The 17717-nt window shown below is 34.9% G+C and overlaps 2 protein-coding genes across 3 annotated transcripts; one reads left to right on the top strand and one right to left on the bottom strand.

Annotated features, from left to right (window-relative positions):
• Positions 1–753: 753 nt before the first annotated feature.
• Positions 754–4705, bottom strand: LOC132049688 (large ribosomal subunit protein uL4z-like). 2 transcript variants are annotated; one of them, XM_059440589.1, is made up of 4 exons: positions 4023–4705; positions 2477–2972; positions 974–1112; positions 754–894 (listed from the first exon to the last, which is right to left on the bottom strand). In XM_059440589.1, exons 1-3 carry the CDS (start codon positions 4640–4642, stop codon positions 999–1001), a joined length of 1230 nt encoding a protein of 409 aa, XP_059296572.1. In that variant the 5' UTR covers positions 4643–4705; the 3' UTR covers positions 754–894; positions 974–998. The 2 variants fall into 2 exon arrangements, with proteins under 2 accessions (XP_059296572.1, XP_059296571.1); XM_059440588.1 differs by having other exon boundaries at positions 754–1112.
• Positions 4706–7535: 2830 nt separating this feature from the next.
• LOC132048685 (TMV resistance protein N-like) lies at positions 7536–13147 on the top strand. Its single transcript, XM_059439382.1, has 2 exons — positions 7536–7694; positions 12902–13147. Exons 1-2 carry the CDS (start codon positions 7671–7673, stop codon positions 13145–13147), a joined length of 270 nt encoding a protein of 89 aa, XP_059295365.1. The 5' UTR covers positions 7536–7670.
• Positions 13148–17717: the final 4570 nt, after the last annotated feature.

The following is a 17717-nucleotide window of genomic DNA, read 5'->3' as shown; positions in this document are numbered from 1 at the left end:
TCCATTGCACTAATATTAAATAAAGACAAAAAAAATTGATCACACGAGCGGAAAGTAATCAATCAAGATGAGTTGATCAACCAATTAATGTGGCTTGTGAGGTACAACAATTATTAGGAAATAATCGAGTTAGAGCTGTAGCTATGAGTGCTACAGAGGGTCTAACGAGAGGAATGGAAGTGATTGACACAGGAGCTCCTATAAGTGTTCCGGTCGGGGGAGCGACTCTGGGATGAATTTTTAACGTGAGATACAAGAACCGAGTCTAATACCTTATAGCTTATTACTTCAGATCGTTGGAATACCTTGTAACTTAGTGGTTACTACTCGAGATGCTAGAACTAATTAGTTTCAGTAGGATAACATAACAGGTTTCAGAGTTAGAACTTTAGTGTTAATTACTTGTTGCCGACTTATAATCATTTTCATCACCCCAGGCACAAGATGAAAATTTAATATTTTATTAAATTTAAACTTAATATATAAAAATATTTTTACACATAAATGCATTCGATACAGTTTGATATTTTTTAGATTTATTTTTATATAATAAAAAACCTATCCAATTTTCGGTAGGATTAAAAATTTATATAAAAACCGTCCGTGTTATTAAAAAATCCTAATAATCAATTTGGTACGGTTCAATCAGTCAAGTCGATTTTTACAAAATCATTGACACCCCTAGTTGTAACATCATGATGAGAAGCTAAAGATACAGAAACGATAAGTCATGCATGCAATGTTGGAGAGCCATTCAATGTAAAAGCTATTCCATATAATCTTTAATACCATATCTCTTAAAAATAATATTCCAACTAAAAAGGAGCTTGACAACACAATGTGCTCAGGAAAAGAATTCGCAAGTAACTGCAGTGACTTGAGGATGTAGTTCCCCTCCCACTTAATCTCAGCTTGGACCATCAAAACTGAAAAGATCAGACTGAACCAACAATCAAACAAAATAGTTTCTAACATGATCTCAAAACAAAAATGGTCATTCACTGTGTAACGCCAAGCCACTTTGTGAAGACATCGAACTCTGTGTAATCAGAATCTGAAATCATCGTCTTGAACCAAGATTTGCCTGCTGCCGTGATAGCTGATGCCTCCTCCTGTCAAACAAAATAAAAGTTTACTGAGTTAACCCAACGCACCACCAAATTCAGGTTTCGGGAACAAAATGAAAAGAGAGCTATGATGTACATCATCTCTATAGTGCTAAATGGGAGGGGAAAAAAGAAGAGCACTAAGGTAGCATTTGGATAAGGGAACTGTTTGATTTTCAGGAATTGGCTATGGGTTCAGGCGAAACTAATATCAAACCAATACTGCTTTCTGATCAAGTAATACCAGCAAGGCAGTAACTACATTAATTTTGTGGAGAAAAGTTCACGGTGGCAGGAAAACTGAATATGTGCCATTTTCAGCTTCACTAAATCATATTTTGACAGTGTCTTTTTTATAACAACACAATTCCTTTCTTTCTTCCAGTAAAAACATTATTCATTCAAATATTAATTCAAATATATGTGCAGTTTATGTCTAGTCAGTATTACTCGAACACGAAAGCCTCAAAGACTGTAGGACATTAATAATTTTTTTCCGAAAAGACATGTACAACCCAACAATCCCACAAAAACAATCCCAAACACTAGCAGCTGTTTTACAAAAAAAAAAAAAAAAAACCAAGAAATTCTAAAAAAACCAAAATACTAAAAACAGTTCTCTAACACAAAAATAAACTAAATACAAATGGCTGAATAAGTAAGTCCATTCAACATATTACATTCAGCATCCACTAGCACAATACTGAAGATTATATGGATTATCACTAACATAAACTGATATGATAATGATGGAATTATCACTAGATGTCGAATATGTTATTTTTATAGAACAGAAAAATAACAGACCACAATATACAGTTCAGGTGTTACACAAATTCGGGAACTAATATAATATCACAACATCCCATCTCAAATAAAAAACTGAAACTTAATCCAACAGTATCCTGCCCTTCGGGCCTTCCTTTCTCAACACTACATCTAAGCATTGTTTTGCAACTAACCCACCAAGATCAGAGAATAATAGCATCAACCCCATCCCTACATCACTACAGATCTCAGTTACTAACCAAACCTTATTCGCTTCCCTAGCAGGGGTCAACTGAAAGCAATCATAATGCCATTAAAGAATGGAACAATACAACTAATAGTCAATTAAAACAAGCCCAAAGACAACACTAAAAACTTCTATAAATGTGCTCAGCAATGCAAGCCCAGCCAAAAATGCAAACTGAATGTCATGCGTATAGAATTCAGCAAACTATTACCGTGTTCATGTAAGTCAGTTAGCAGTTTTTTCTCATACCATCACTAAAGATACAAAACTAGAATAGTAAACTAAAAGATGGAAGTGTAAAACTACAAAAAAATCTTAGATTATGTATTGAAGGCGACAACTTTAGATGATGTACCTTAGTGATTTGATGTCTCTTCTTGTCAAGCTTCTCCTTCTTAGCCTTGACCCGTTGAGCCTCAGCCAAAAGAGACATTCTCCTTGCAGTCTTGGCATATGGGTTGAGCTTCAACAACACATTCAAATTCTTAAGTGGATTCTTCTTCAATGTTGCCCTCTTGTTAGCATCCTTCTTAATAGGTCTCACAACAGACTGCACCTCGTCCGAGTTGATAATCCTAGCAAGATCAGCATTCACCATCTTTGGTCGTGGCAACAAGTACCCCTTCTTCTTCAGAGATGGCTTATCGAATGAACCGTAAATATCATCCAATTTCTCATATGCCGACTTAGTCCATACAATAAACCTACCCAAATGACCTCCAGGAGCAAGCTTCAAGAGATTCAACCGATCCACATGACAAACTTCAACTCCAGGGATGTTACGGAACGCTTTTACAAGCTTAGCACCTTCAGTTCCATACACAATCAATGGTCCTTTACGAGAAATGTACCTACGATACAACATTATACAATACTTATACAACATTAAACAATACTTATACAGCATTATACAAGGGGGGAAGAATTATATATAATGTATCAACCTTGTACAAAGTGTATAATAGGTGACACAAATATGGGCTAAATTTGGAAACAAACTCAAAGTATGAGATAAGTGGCATAAATATTTTCAAAAATAGACATAGAGCGTAATTTTCCCTATTTAAAAAAGGTAATCAATGGTCCTTTACGAGAAATGTACCAACAGTTACACAAATTACATACACAATGTTAATCTTTCTAAACAAAAGACTGAACTTACATCGCATTTAGCTTAATGTGCACTTAGATATATTAGCAATCATTTTCTAAGATTATCAATAAAGTACTTGTAAGTTAAATCAATAATGTACCTATGGTTACATATTTTACCCTTTCCAGGGCAAATACACGAATATCCTTCGCCTTCTCAGCATCGGCAAAAATATACAGGTCAACATAAATTATTATGCCACATAGCCCAATATACAATATTACACAACATTGTACTTGGGGGAAAGCATTATACATAATGTAGAAACCTTGTATAATAGTGTATATATGGGCTAAATTGGTAACAAAATCAAAGTATGGGCTACATGGCGTAAATATTTTCTCCCAGTAGTTTTCCGTAGGGAAATTTTCAAAAATATACAGCCCAACATAAATTATTAAATCACGTAGCCTAATACACAATATTATAAAACATTATAAAATATTATGCAACTTTATACCTGGGGAATTTATACACAAATATGGGCTAAATTGGGTAACAAAATCAAAGTATGGGCTACGTGGCATAAATATTTTAAAAAAAGGACAGACAGCGCAATCTTCCCTACTTACTGTAAGGTAAATCAATGGTCCTTTACAAGAAATGATCCTACGGTTACACTACATACACAATGTTAATCTTTCTAAAACATATAACTAAACTTCACATTTAGCTTAACATGAGATATCACCAATCATTCTCTAAGACTATCAATAAAGTACTTAATAAGTTAAAATCAGTAATGTACCTACGGTTACGCATTTTACCCTTTCCAGGGCGAATAGCGCGACTATCCTTAGCCTTCTCAGCATCCCCATAGGCGCCAATCTGCTTCAACGCTTTAATAGCATTACTAGTCTTCTCAATCCCTTCAACAGAATCCGAAACAACTAGCGGAAGTTCAGGAACGGATTCGATACGATGTCCACGTGCCATAACAAGTGAAGGAACGGAAGAAGCAGCAATAGCAGAAGCAACAGCATAACGTTTCTGATTAACAGGTATTTTCCTATGCCATCTACGCCATATCTTTGTTGGTGCAAACATACGTCCACCACGACACATGTTACCAAATGCAGCTTGTCCTGCACGGTGGGTACCGCCACCGGGTACACGTGGGATACGTGAGACGGCTCTACCTGTACCCCATGATTCCGCGGATGTTTGGTGACCTGCTTTTTTGGAGACGGCGTAGGGTTGACGGGCGTTTTTGGAAATGTTGGAGTGGACGTAGGTTACTATGTCTGGTCTGATTGGGGATTTCATTACGGATGGGAGTGGGATGGCGGCGGAACTGCCGTCGGTGGACATGTCATTTTCGAATGTTTGAATGGTGGTGGTGGGGATAGCGGCGGCTGTTGTTGCCATTGCTAGGGCTTTTTGAGAGTGAGAAAAACTGAGTGATGCCTTTGAAGGAGATAGGTTTGAGTATACACCAAGTAGAAATATAAGTAGCACAGAGGAGCAGAAGGGTTAGAAATTGGGCCGGACTTCGAAACCCAACTATATCTTTACCTACCTAAGTTGCCATTTGCATTTTGGTCCCTATTTTGTATTTTTGGTCCCTCAAATCGCCAGGTCTTTAATTTTTGTCCTTTGCACTTTAAGTAACAAAAAAGTAGCCAAAAATATCCCTGATATCAAAAAATAATAAAAAGAAATTCGAATCTATGACCTAATTTCACAAGGCAAAGGTTTCATAGAAATTATGCCTATTCGAGCAAAGTTATATAGAAACTATGCCTTATCAGGCATAGTTTTGTAGAGTATTAAACAATTTCGCAAGGCAAAGGTTTCATAGAAACTATACATATTCGAGCAAAGTTACGTAGAAACTATGTCCTATCCGATGTAACTTCATTCTATACAACTTATCTTTGGATAAGGTATAGTTTCTTTGTAACTTTGCCCGAATAGGCATAGTTTCTATGAAACCTTTGCCTTGCGAAATTAGTTACTACATAACTTATGTCGGATAAGGCATAATTTCTATGTAAATTTGCCCGAATAGCCATAGTTTTTATGAAACTTGTGCCTTGCGAAATTGTTTAATTTTTTTACTCTGCTAGGGATCGAACCCAGAATCTCTAGTTTCATAGACTAGCGAATAAGGATACTTTGGCCATAAATTTTCATTAAATGAGAAGGAGGGACAAAATTAAAGACCGGCGATTTGAGGGACAAAAATTAAAGAACAATCCATATGAAGGTCAATCCGCACAATTTTTTGTCACAGTATCTCACAAGTTATGGGCTTGATTATCCCTAAGCCCAATGTGAGTTTTTCTAGTTGGATTTGCTCCCCCGCCATCATTCAATGAGAATGGATAAGAGGCTCGTGGGATCGCCCTTAAAGAATTTATGTCCCCCTAGGCATAAGTTCAATTTTGAAGGGCAAAAATTAAAGAGCAGCCATTTGAAGGCAAAATCTAAAGACCAACCCATTTGAAGGGAAAATCTCACAATTATTTCTTTTTATGGGACGAGAGCACACTTAGCGGATTTTGGGATCACCATTTAAGGTATGTCACATTATATAAAAACTTATACATTTAGCTACTTCGGAATCATGTTCAGGCCTACGTGATTGATATTGTAAGAATTTGCATATGAAGTTTTGACTTGTCAAGGCCAAAGCTCCGACAATTGTTCCTGAAGTTTGACTTATCAAAGCTAAACTTTAAATGTGTATGTTCAAAACTGAAAGTATTTTTTTAAAAATTGGAACGACTAATTTCAGCCCTTCCAACAGTTTTAAGCTTTTCCAACACCATTGCTTGGTTTAAGTTTAGTTTTCGTATTCAAACTTTATGACCACGGATTGCCCTTCATACGGACTGGTCATTAATTTTTGCCCCCTCAAATCGTTGGTCTTTACTTTTTGCCTCTACTTCTCATTTAATGAAATTTTGTGGGCCAAAGTACCCTTATTCGCTGCTCTATAAAATCAGAGATTTTGGGTTCGACACCCAACAAAGTTGAAAAAAATAAAATTTCCCAGGGCAAAGTTCCATAGAAGCTATGTTTTGTCCGGCATAATTTCTGTAGAAATGAAGTTATCCGGCATAAGTTGTGTAGTAACTAATTCGCTCGGCATAAGTTTATAGAAACTTTGTCTTCCCAACAGGTTCGCCCTTGTTTAGCATAAGTTCGCCTTGTCCAGCAAGATTTAGCCTAGAAGAGAAGTTATCTTGGATAACTTAATTTCTATAAACTTATCTTTGGATAAGGCATAGTTTCTATGTAACTTTGTCTTGTGAAATTAAATCATAGATCCGCATTTATTTTTGTTTTTTTGATGTCAAGGGTATTTTCGGCCGCTTTTTTGTTACTTAAAGTGCGAATGAAAAAATATAAAGACCAGCGATTTGAGGGACAAAAATTAAAGACTACTCCAAGATAGGGACATTCGTGTGAATTGCCCTCTTGCCTTAAATGACATTGTACAAATAAGCTACGCAATGAAATTTACTTCTTTTTTCTTGCAATTTCTTTTATCGTTTGTTTTTGTAATCTCCCTACTAGGACTCTTTTTTTGAAAAAAAATTGTACTTGAACGCAAAATCTAAAATTAAAAATGGAGTGATTTTATGCATCTCACCACAACCTTCGATGATTTCTTTTATCTTTTGTTATTAGCATCACTTCATTGTATTAATCACTTACACTCTCTTTGGATTGTTATTCCCATAATTTAATAATGTATCATTTTATGTTGTATTGTACTATATTGTTTGTGCGATTTAATAATATTTTTATTGTCTTATTAGATTATACTGTATTGTATCATAACCGATAGTTTTCTAAAATGGCCTTAATTGTAATAAACATTGAATTTATCAACTACTGCTTATAAAAATAATTTAAAACTACTTATTTTTTTCTAATTTATCACCAATTTTGCATTATTATTATATTAAGCTATTAAATTCGTGTAACGTATCTGTTTATATAGAATAGGAGAAGCAAAAGAATAGTAAGATGACAAGTGTCATCACCACAAAAATTAGAATTTAAAATAAAATGAAAATTAAAAAAAATGCAACAGTTAAAAAAAACTGCCATCACCATAAAATTTCGAATTTGAAAATTAGAAAAAAAAAAAAAAAAAAAAAAAAAACTACGAGATCAAGTGGTTAAAACATCACATCCTGAGCGGACTAAAAACAAAAAACCAGTAGTTTCAACATTCAACTTTTATTTGGTATTTTTCAGGTATTTATGCTAATGGGTTGAGTGTTTGTGTTATTTTTTATTTAGACATTTTGAAGCAATATGTTGGGAGAACTCATCACCAGCGGTTTAGTGTATGTGATTTCTTTGAAGCTATGGCAATGATGTTCATGCTGGTGAGTGGTGACAAACAAATTGAAGAACATCCCGGTGAAGTATCAATATGTTGCATTTCAACCTTGCAAAGGTGAGATTTTGGTAGCAACAGTTACCATAGTTCACAAGGTAAGGAAAATTCGTTTGTATTTAAGTTGATTATAAAATAAATTTTGTTTTCACTACCTATAGATATTTAAGTTCATTATAAAATAATTTTTCAGGAGGTTTGTCATTAAATGTTAAGTTAGTCACCTGTAAATTATTTTGAGGAATTGTGAATGGCCCTTTGATTTACTACTGCATTTGCTTGGTTCATTCCATGATATGATCCTAAAGGGGAGCATTTTCTTTTACTGTGCTATTAAAATTACTTCATTCTAATTCTTTCTCTTTTCTTCAACTTTGCACGAACACATTGGAGCAATATGGAGTCTTAATGCAAGACTCTTCATACCAACATAGAGTCATCACATCTCATCTTCTTTAGCCGCATTCGATTGCAAGAAAAATAATGAAATTGCTTGGGAAAGCCTATGGCGTCTTTTTTCGTTTTCCTTTTATCATTTTTTTGGTCTAACTCTTCATGTCTAATTGTTGATGTTTGTGTTTGGGGGACTGCAGTCTTATGGACTCAGTGACCTTATGTCTAACCTGTCATTACTATACATATATAAGATAGATGAGGTAAAATATTATAATGATCAATAAGATTAAAAAAAAAAAAAAAAAAAAGATCAATTTTCCCTCTTCTAAGTTCATTTGTTTTGTTATTTACACCTGAAAATTCTGTTATGTGCAACAGTAATGATAAATTCTTTAGCACTACCACTGCAACACCTTTGCTGGGAAGGATAAAGCAAAAAAACCATAACAGGAAGATTGAGTCAGATGAGTTGGATGATTTCCCATTTCAAAAGTCCTTTGTTGTCATTAGGACAGTCTGCGGAAAAGTGTTAGTTTATTTCTTTATTATCTTTTGGCTTATATATGCTTCTATTGATACTATGTCTGCAAGGTATACCCTGACCAGACATAATAAGTAAATTGCCTGCTAGTCACTATCAAAAGAATATGGATGTTGAAAGGATATGAATTTTTGAGATGGAACTTCAAATGATACCAGCTGGTTCAAAATATCCTGTGAGGTTGTTAGGAGTATGAAGAAATGGAGAGAATTACTTACTGAAAGGATTGAACTTATAATTAATTTTATAAGTTTTTTGGATGATATATGTATAACAACTTATCCAGTGTAATCCCACGATGTTCCTAGACCTTACCCCTATAGGCCGATAGACTCTCTCTGCTCAAACAAGAAATAACCAATGATTCTGCTAACATTTATTTATAAACAATTTGCTTACTCATGAGTAGAGGTGCCAAAATGGGTTAAAAATATGGTTATCCGCCCGATCCAACCCATTTTAAATGGGTTGGATACCCTATCCATTTAATATGGGTCCAATATGAGTCAACCCATATTATCCACTTAAAATATGGGTAAATTAATGGGTAAAATGGATAAAACCCACAACATAGAGTGTGTTTGGTATGAAGGAAATGTTTCCAATTTTCTTCCATGTTTGGTTGGTGAATTCAAATGTTTTAAAATATTTTATAAAACGAGTTCTTTAACCACCCCTCCTACCCCCTCCCTACCCCCACACCCCACTACCTCCCTTCCCACCCCTATAACCACCCGGTCCCACCCTCCACTTATCACCTACCCCTCAACCCTTACCTCTCACCTCCCTACCACCACCCCTATCTCTCAACTTTGCAAAACTAGACATTTTGTGAAAGTAGTAACTTTTCAAAAATAGCAACTTTGCAAAAGTAATCACATTACAAAAGTAGCCGCTTTTTCAAAATATTACTTGCGAAAAGTAGCTACTTTTCAAAAATAGTCGTTTTGCAAAAGTATTCACTTAAGAAAATAGTCACTTTTAGAAAATAGCCACTTTGTGAAAGTAGACACTTTTTAAAAATAGTCACTTTTTGAAAGTAGTCAATTTTCATGAATAGTCATTTTGTGAAAGTAGTTACTTTAAAAACTAATCGCTTTGCAAAAGTAGCCATTTTTAAAATAGCTTCTTTGTGAAAGTATTAAAATAACCATTTTTGAAATGTGCCATCTCCAAGATAGTGGTCAATTTGTAAAGTAGCCATTTTTTTAAGTGACACAAAAATGGCTACTTTTGTAAAGTGGCCATTTTTGAAAAATGACAAAAAAGTTGCTTATTTTTGCAAATTTGCATTTTCGGTTGTTTTCCAAGAAATAAATTTTTGCAAAAATAACCATTTTTGTGTCACTTTATAAAAATGGTCAATTTACAAAAATAGCCATTTTTTGTCACTTTTAAAAAATGGCTAGTTTACAAACATAGTCACTTTTTGGGGTTGTCTTCAAAGTACAAAGTAGTCATATACGAAATAGACGCTTTGGGAGGGGGGTGGGTGAGGGTTGGGTTGAGCGCTGCAAAGTGTGGGATAAGATGGAGTTGGGGTGGGTAGGTGAAGATGAAGTGCGTTCGAGGGGTGATCGTTGGGTGGTACTGGATTTGGTTGGGGGAGTGGGTGGTGGGGGGTGGGGTTGGGTGGATATTTTCCAAAAAAGATTTTTTTGAGGTCGTGTCATTGAAAAGGTTCGAAGTTCTATTCTTCCCACAAATGTTGAGGTGCAACTATGTACTAGGGATTGGATTTGTGGACAAAATGGTAAATTAATCTTCTCCATATTGGCTACATGAAGCCAACATCTTTGAAGTAGCTTTGGATAATATGGATAATATGGATATCCATATTATCCGACGGTAACCCATTTTTTAACCGTGTTAAATATGGTCTGTGAATCGATCCGTTTTTTTGTCAACCCATTTTCGACCCGACCCATATCCGACTCGACCCACCCGTTTGCCACCCCTACTCATGAGCAGTGGGGGTTCCATTGAACCCCCGACTTTCGATGCGGAGCATAAATTTATGTGTAAAACTTCAATTATGTCAATAACAACATAATTGAAGACTAAAAAGGTTTTGTTACCTTCTAAAACTTCTATACGTCTACGAACCAGAAGGCGTCTATAACAAATTCCAAAGAATAAGTAATTGCTCAATAAGGTCAAACTACCAAAAAGGAAAATATTTTTGCTCGGGAAATTAGCAGTTATTGCAGATTCTCATACTTGGAGAATCAAATGCAAATAGCAAGATGCAAATAGATATAATGAGCATAATTGCGCATCTTATCCAAAAATATGAGTAGAGGTGGCAAAATGGGTTAAAAATATGGTTATCCGCCCGATCCAACCCATTTTAAATGGGTTGGATACCCTATCCATTTAATATGGGTCCAATATGAGTCAACCCATATTATCCACTTAAAATATGGGTAAATTAATGGGTAAAATGGATAAAACCCACAACATATAGAGTGTGTTTGGTATGAAGGAAATGTTTCCAATTTTCCCACATATTGGTCAAAATGTTTTGGAAAATATTTTCTCTAGAAAACGAGTTCTTTAACCACCCCCTCCTACCCCCTCCTACCCCCACCACCCCACTACCTCCCTTCCCACCCCTATAACCACTGGGCCCACCCCTACCCCTATCACCACCTACCCCCAACCCTTACCTCTCACCTCCCTACCACCACCCCTATCTCTCAACTTTGCAAAACTAGACATTTTGTGAAAGTAGTAACTTTCAAAATAGCAACTTTGCAAAAGTAATCACATTACAAAAGTAGCCGCTTTTTCAAAATATTACTTGCGAAAAGTAGCTACTTTTCAAAAAATAGTCGTTTTGCAAAAGTATTCACTTAAGAAAATAGTCACTTTTAGAAAATAGCCACTTTGTGAAAGTAGACACTTTTTAAAAATAGTCACTTTTTGAAAGTAGTCAATTTTCATGAATAGTCATTTTGTGAAAGTGGTTACTTTAAAAACTAATCTTTTGCAAAAGTAGCCATTTTTTAAAATAGCTTCTTTGTGAAAGTATTAAAATAACCATTTTTGAAATGTGCCATCTCCAAGATAGTGGTCAATTTTGTAAAGTAGCCATTTTTTTAAAGTGACACAAAAATGGCTACTTTTGTAAAGTGGCCATTTTTTGAAAAATGACAAAAAAGTTGCTTATTTTTGCAAATTTGCATTTTCGGTTGTTTTCCAAGAAATAAATTTTTGCAAAAATAACCATTTTTGTGTCACTTTATAAAAATGGTCAATTTACAAAAAATAGCCATTTTTTGTCACTTTTAAAAAATGGCTAGTTTACAAACATAGTCACTTTTTGGGGTTGTCTTCAAAGTACAAAGTAGTCATATACGAAATAGACGCTTTGGGAGGGGGGGTGGGCGAGGGGTTGGGTTGAGCTTGGTGTGTGGGATAAGATGAGTGGGGTGGGTAGGTGAAGATGAAGTGCGTTCGAGGGTGATCGTTGGGTGGCCGGGATTTGGTTGGGGAGTGGGGGGTGGGGGGGTGGGGTTGGGTGGATATTTTCCAAAAAAGATTTTTTTGAGGTCGTGTCATTGAAAAGGTTCGAAGTTCTATTCTTCCCACAAATGTTGAGGTGCAACTATGTACTAGTGGATTGGATTTGTGGACAAAATGGTAAATTAATCTTCTCCATATTGGCTACATGAAGCCAACATCTTTGAAGTAGCTTTGGATAATATGGATAATATGGATATCCATATTATCCGACGGTAACCCATTTTTTAACCGTGTTAAATATGGGCGGGTCGGGTAACTGATCCGTTTTTTGTCAACCCATTTTCGACCCGACCCATATCCGACTCGACCCACCCGTTTGCCACCCCTAAATATGAGCATAATTTCACACTGAAAGATAAATAGATATGTAATTAAATGAAGTTTTTTGCATTGCATTAAAAAAATGATTCCGACCACCATTTGACATAATTAATATTCTTCAATATTGTTCGTCTGTCGCGTGTGCTATAAATTTTATTGGAAAGGGAATATAAATATTGATTTCATTTGCAAAGCAAAGTGAATCATACCGATATTAGCAAGATGCAATGAAACTTGATAGTAGGTGTGCACAACTATAAAACACAGGATTGATAAGTTCATTGCTTTCCAACCTTATGTATATGTTAATGCCGCGCATCACGCGGGTTCTAATACTAGTGTACAAAATGAAAAGAAGAAAAGGAAATGGGAACGGTAGATACCCAAATCTAAATCCTAATTTTATGACAGTATCACTCTTTTACCTGCCCTTTCTTGTTTTTCCTATAATTCATTCTTTATGTGTTCTTCTGAATTGCAGCATTTGTCATTTCTACGGAAGCTAGCTCTCAGCGAATCTGTTAACCTGATGCGAACACCAGATTTCACGAGGATGTCAAATTTGGAGTATTTGTATCTGGCAGGATGTGTGAGTCTTGAAGAGGTTGACAATTCCCTGGGGTATTGCGGTAAACTCATTCGGTTAGATTTGGGTTGGTGCTCAAGCCTTAAGAGGTTTCCATGTGTTAAGTTGGAATCTCTTGAATATCTGGATCTAACGGGTTGACAAGTTAATAGTATTGGCAACAATAACCTGTTTAGTGGCCTCTGCTTCTGATGATCTTTTATTTTTTTTCCAGTGTAAATGCACGGTGTGCACTTCGATCAGAATATTTTGGGGGACATTTTCTGTTCATTTGGCTGCAACTTTGTAGGGTTGTTCTTTGAATATACATTTAGTTAACAATTGTGCCTCAATCCAAAATTAGTTAAGGTTACTGCTTAAAGTATGAGTTCTTTAAGTCCAAACTAGAAGTTCTCTAAAACCAAATGTCTGTTAAATCTCACTCTTAACCATACACTGTAATACACGACTCTAATAATATTAAAAGGACTTTTGACAAATAAATATTAGACCTAATATAAGCATATATGATGAGTGATCAATTCTGCTAGTGTCAATTCAAATAGGTAATGATAAGGTATAACGTAAAAATCTGTTAGGATCTATTGTAAAAATCTAAACTTCGCAGTTTTTTCCCCCTTTCTGTGGCAAACTCTTTAATTTCATTGCTAAAGGTTGCCGTTTTATGAATATTATTACCCGAGTTTTCGGTTCACTCCCCAAATGAACCTGAGTTTTGGTCATTCAATATATGTCAAAAGGATCATTTCTTACAAAAGAGTGACCATTATAATTAAAAGGATAATTCCTTAATAAAACAAGGACCATTCTAGGAAAAGATGTTTGTTAGCAGTTGGCAAGTTTGGAAAACATATTGTCATATTGTATCATTGACATTTGGTGCCAACAGTTGATGATGCTTGGTGTATACAAAGGTACTTTGCTACTTGTTTAGTGTTTTTTTCAGTTTTGTTCAGTTATTTTCTTTCTTAATTCGGGTACTAAAACACCATATATATAACCTACACATGTCGTGTCTCATGATATATGAAACCACTTACTCAAATTCTTTTTTGGCCAGAGAAGCTTGAAATTGTAGCTGCTTACATATTTTAACATGTATCTGACGAGGCATAAGTTTGGCAATGCATCGTCCTGCAACTTTTAAACTAAACTTTTTGGTTCTTTACAATATATGAAGCTCATATTCAAAGAACTCTTCTACTAGTACTTTAGCTACTTCAAGCTTTAGGCCTAAATTGTTTCATTTTGAAGTATGTGTTCTTGAATTTATTTTGTGTTATTCAAAATTTGATGTCTTTTTTTTTTTCTCACCCGGTGTCCGGTTCCCTCATTGGACCCCGATTATTCCAGATTCGCGCCGCATAGGGCCCATTCGGGGGAAGCGCTCCAATGGCATTTCCATAAGTTTCTACTTTGTCTTCCGGCATAACTTCTGCCTTGTCCGGCATAACTTCTGCTTTGTTTAGCATAAGTTTTGTAGAAGAGAAGTTATACCAGATAATTTAATTTCTACAGAACTATGCCGGACAAGGCATAGTTTCTATGTAACTTTGCTCGAGAAGGCAAAGTTTCTGGCTTGCGAAATTAGGTCATAAATCCGCATTTTTTTTCCTATGTCAGAGATATTTTCGGCCACTTTTTTGTTACTTAAAGTGCGATGGAAAAATATAAAGACCAGCGATTTGAGGGACAAAAATTAAAGACCACTCCAAGATAGGGCATTCGTGCGAATTGCCATCTTGCCTTAAATGACATTGTACAAATAGGCCAAGCGATGAAATTTACTTCTTTTTACTTGCAATTTCTTTTATCTTTTGTTTTTTGTAATCTCCCTAATAGGACTTTTAAAAAAAAAAAAAAAATAGCACTTGAACACAAAATCTAAAATTAAAAATGGAGTGATTTTACGCATCTCACCACAACTTTCGATGATTTATTTTATCTTTTGTTATTAGCATCACTTCATTGTATTAATCACTTATGCTCTGTTTGGATTGTTATTCCCATAATTTAATAATGTATCATTTTATATTGTATTGTATTGCACTCTATTGTTTGTGCTATTTAATAATATTTTTGTTGTCTTATTCGATTACATCGTATTGTATAATAACTGATAGTTTTCTAAAATGGCCTTAATTGTAATAAACATTGAATTTATCAACTACTGCTTATAAAAATAAATTAATACAACTTATCTTTTCTAACTTATCCAATTTTGTATTATTAGTATATTAAGCTATTAAATTCGTGTAACGTATAATAAAAACAATTAAATACGAGTTAATAATATTGGCAACAATAGCCTGTTTAGTGGCTTCTGCTTCCGATGATCTTTTATTTTATTTTTTTCCAGTGTAAATGCACGGTGTGCACTTCAGAATATTTTGGGGGACATTTTCTGTTCATTTGGCTACAACTTTGTATGGTTGTTCTTTGAATATACATTTAGTTAGCAATTGTGCCACAATCCAAAATTAGTTAAGGTTACTGCTTAAAGTATGAGTTCTTTAAGTCCAAATTAGAAGTTCTCTAAAACCAAATGTCTGTTAAATCTCACACTTAACCATACACCGCAATACATGACTCTAATAATATTAAAAGGACTTTTGACAAATAAATATTAGACCTAATATAAGCGTATATGATGGGTGATCAATTCTGCTAGTGTCAATTCAAATAGGTAACTATGATCAGGTATAACAAAAAATCTATTGGGGTCTATTGTAAAAATCTAAACTTCGCGGTTTTTCCCCCCTTTCTGTGGCAAACTCTTTAATTTCATCGCTAAAGGTTGCTGTTTTATGAATATTACCCGAGTTTTCGGTTCATTCCCCAAATGAACCTGAGTTTTTGGTCATTCAATATATGTCAAAAGGATCAGTCCTTACAAAAGAGTGACCATTATAATTAAAAGGATAATTCCTTAATAAAACAAGGACCATTCTAGGAAAAGACGTTTGTTAGCATTTGGCAAGTTTGGAAAACATATTGTCATATTGTATCATTGACATTTGGTGCCAACAGTTGATGATGCTTGTGTATACAAAGGTACTTTGCTACTTGTTGAGTGTCTTTCTCAGTTTTGTTCAGTTATTTTCTTTCTTAATTCGGGTACTAAAACACCATATATATAACCTACACATGTCGTGTCTCATGATATATGAAACCACTTAAATTATTTTTTGGCCAGAGAAGCTTGAAATTGTAGCTGCTTACATATTTTAACATGTATCTGACGCGGGCATAAGTCAGGCAATGCATCGTCCTGTAAATTTTGACAAAACTCTTTTGTTCTTTACAATATATGAAGCTCATATTCAAAGAACTCTTCTACTAGTACTTTAGCTACTTCAAGCTTTAGGCCTAAATTGTTTCATTTTGAAGTATGTGTTATTGAATTTATTTTGTGTTATTCAAAATTTAATGTCTTTTTTTTTTCTCATTCGGTGTCCGGTACCCGCATTGGAGCCCGACTATTCCATATTCGCGCCGCGTAGGGCCCATTCGAGGGAAGCGCTCCCAACCAATGATTTTTTCATACCCATGACTCAAACCCGATGCCTCTTATTAAGAGAAAAGCAGCCCCATCTGGTGCACCACATCCTTTTGCGATAAAATTTAATGTCTTTTGCTAAGACAGAAGTACTCTTTTCTAAAAAGATGAATCCAACATTTAATGAATTGATCAAGATTGGCAATTTTATCTTCTGTCACATCCTTAGAGAAGGTAATAATACTGCAGATATGTTGGCAAACTTGGAAGAGGAGTCCAAGACTACATTTTTATTCAATGAGGCTGTTTCCATTCCTTCTAATGTTAGAGCCTCAATGAGATTAGCGCACTACTAAAAAAGCGCAAAAATGACGACGAAAACCGCGGACCGCGTCGGTTTTTTCAATGAAGCTGCGGGAAACCGACCCTTTACTGATCGTCGGTTACATAGCCTTGCTTGTTGAAAACCGATCATCATCGGTTTTTTTTCCGACGGGATCGTGATTTACGTGGTCTGTCGGTTTTATCCAATAATTTAAAAAAAAAAAAAAAAAATCGACGGACTGAGTCGGCTTTTTTAATTTCTGATTTTTTATCTTTCATGAAAACAATACATATTTTATGAAAAAACCGACGCATTTTTTATTTAAATTTTTTTATTTTAAATAAAAAATAAAACCTGATATTTCCGCTTTTTCATAAAATTTAAGAATTAATTTCGTAAAACCGATTTGACCGATTTTTTCATGAAAATTTCCAAAATTAATTTAAAATCGATTTGATCAAGGCGATTTTTTCGAAAATTTCGCATGCAATTCCCGCATTTTCTCGGTTAAAATTTTACACTCGCATTTAAAAAACCGATTCCAAAGTTGCGCCAAAAACTAGCATTAAATGCTCCAAATCAATTCTAAAAGAGCTACAACACATAAAATCACCCTAAGTAATAATAAAACACATCAAACACTATCTAAACACATCAAATACGATCTAAATAGACCTTCAAAGTCGAATATTTAAATGTCCAACCAAAGGTATCATTAACTAGTTTTAACATAAGTCCATTATTAAATCCAAACTACTACAATCGATCATCCGTTGTCCGAGTTTACGAATCACCGTGGGCCATCATCATCTGCCGGGGGAGGGAGGGGGAGGGGGGGGGGGAAGAAGGGGGCACACAAAATTGTCCACATGCAATGTGGCTTTTAA

This window comes from Lycium ferocissimum, chromosome 3 (assembly GCF_029784015.1).
Source record: "Lycium ferocissimum isolate CSIRO_LF1 chromosome 3, AGI_CSIRO_Lferr_CH_V1, whole genome shotgun sequence".
NCBI classification, from domain to species: domain Eukaryota; kingdom Viridiplantae; phylum Streptophyta; class Magnoliopsida; order Solanales; family Solanaceae; genus Lycium; species Lycium ferocissimum.
Note: the sequence above shows the minus strand (reverse complement) of the source record. Positions and strands in the feature narration are given on the sequence as shown.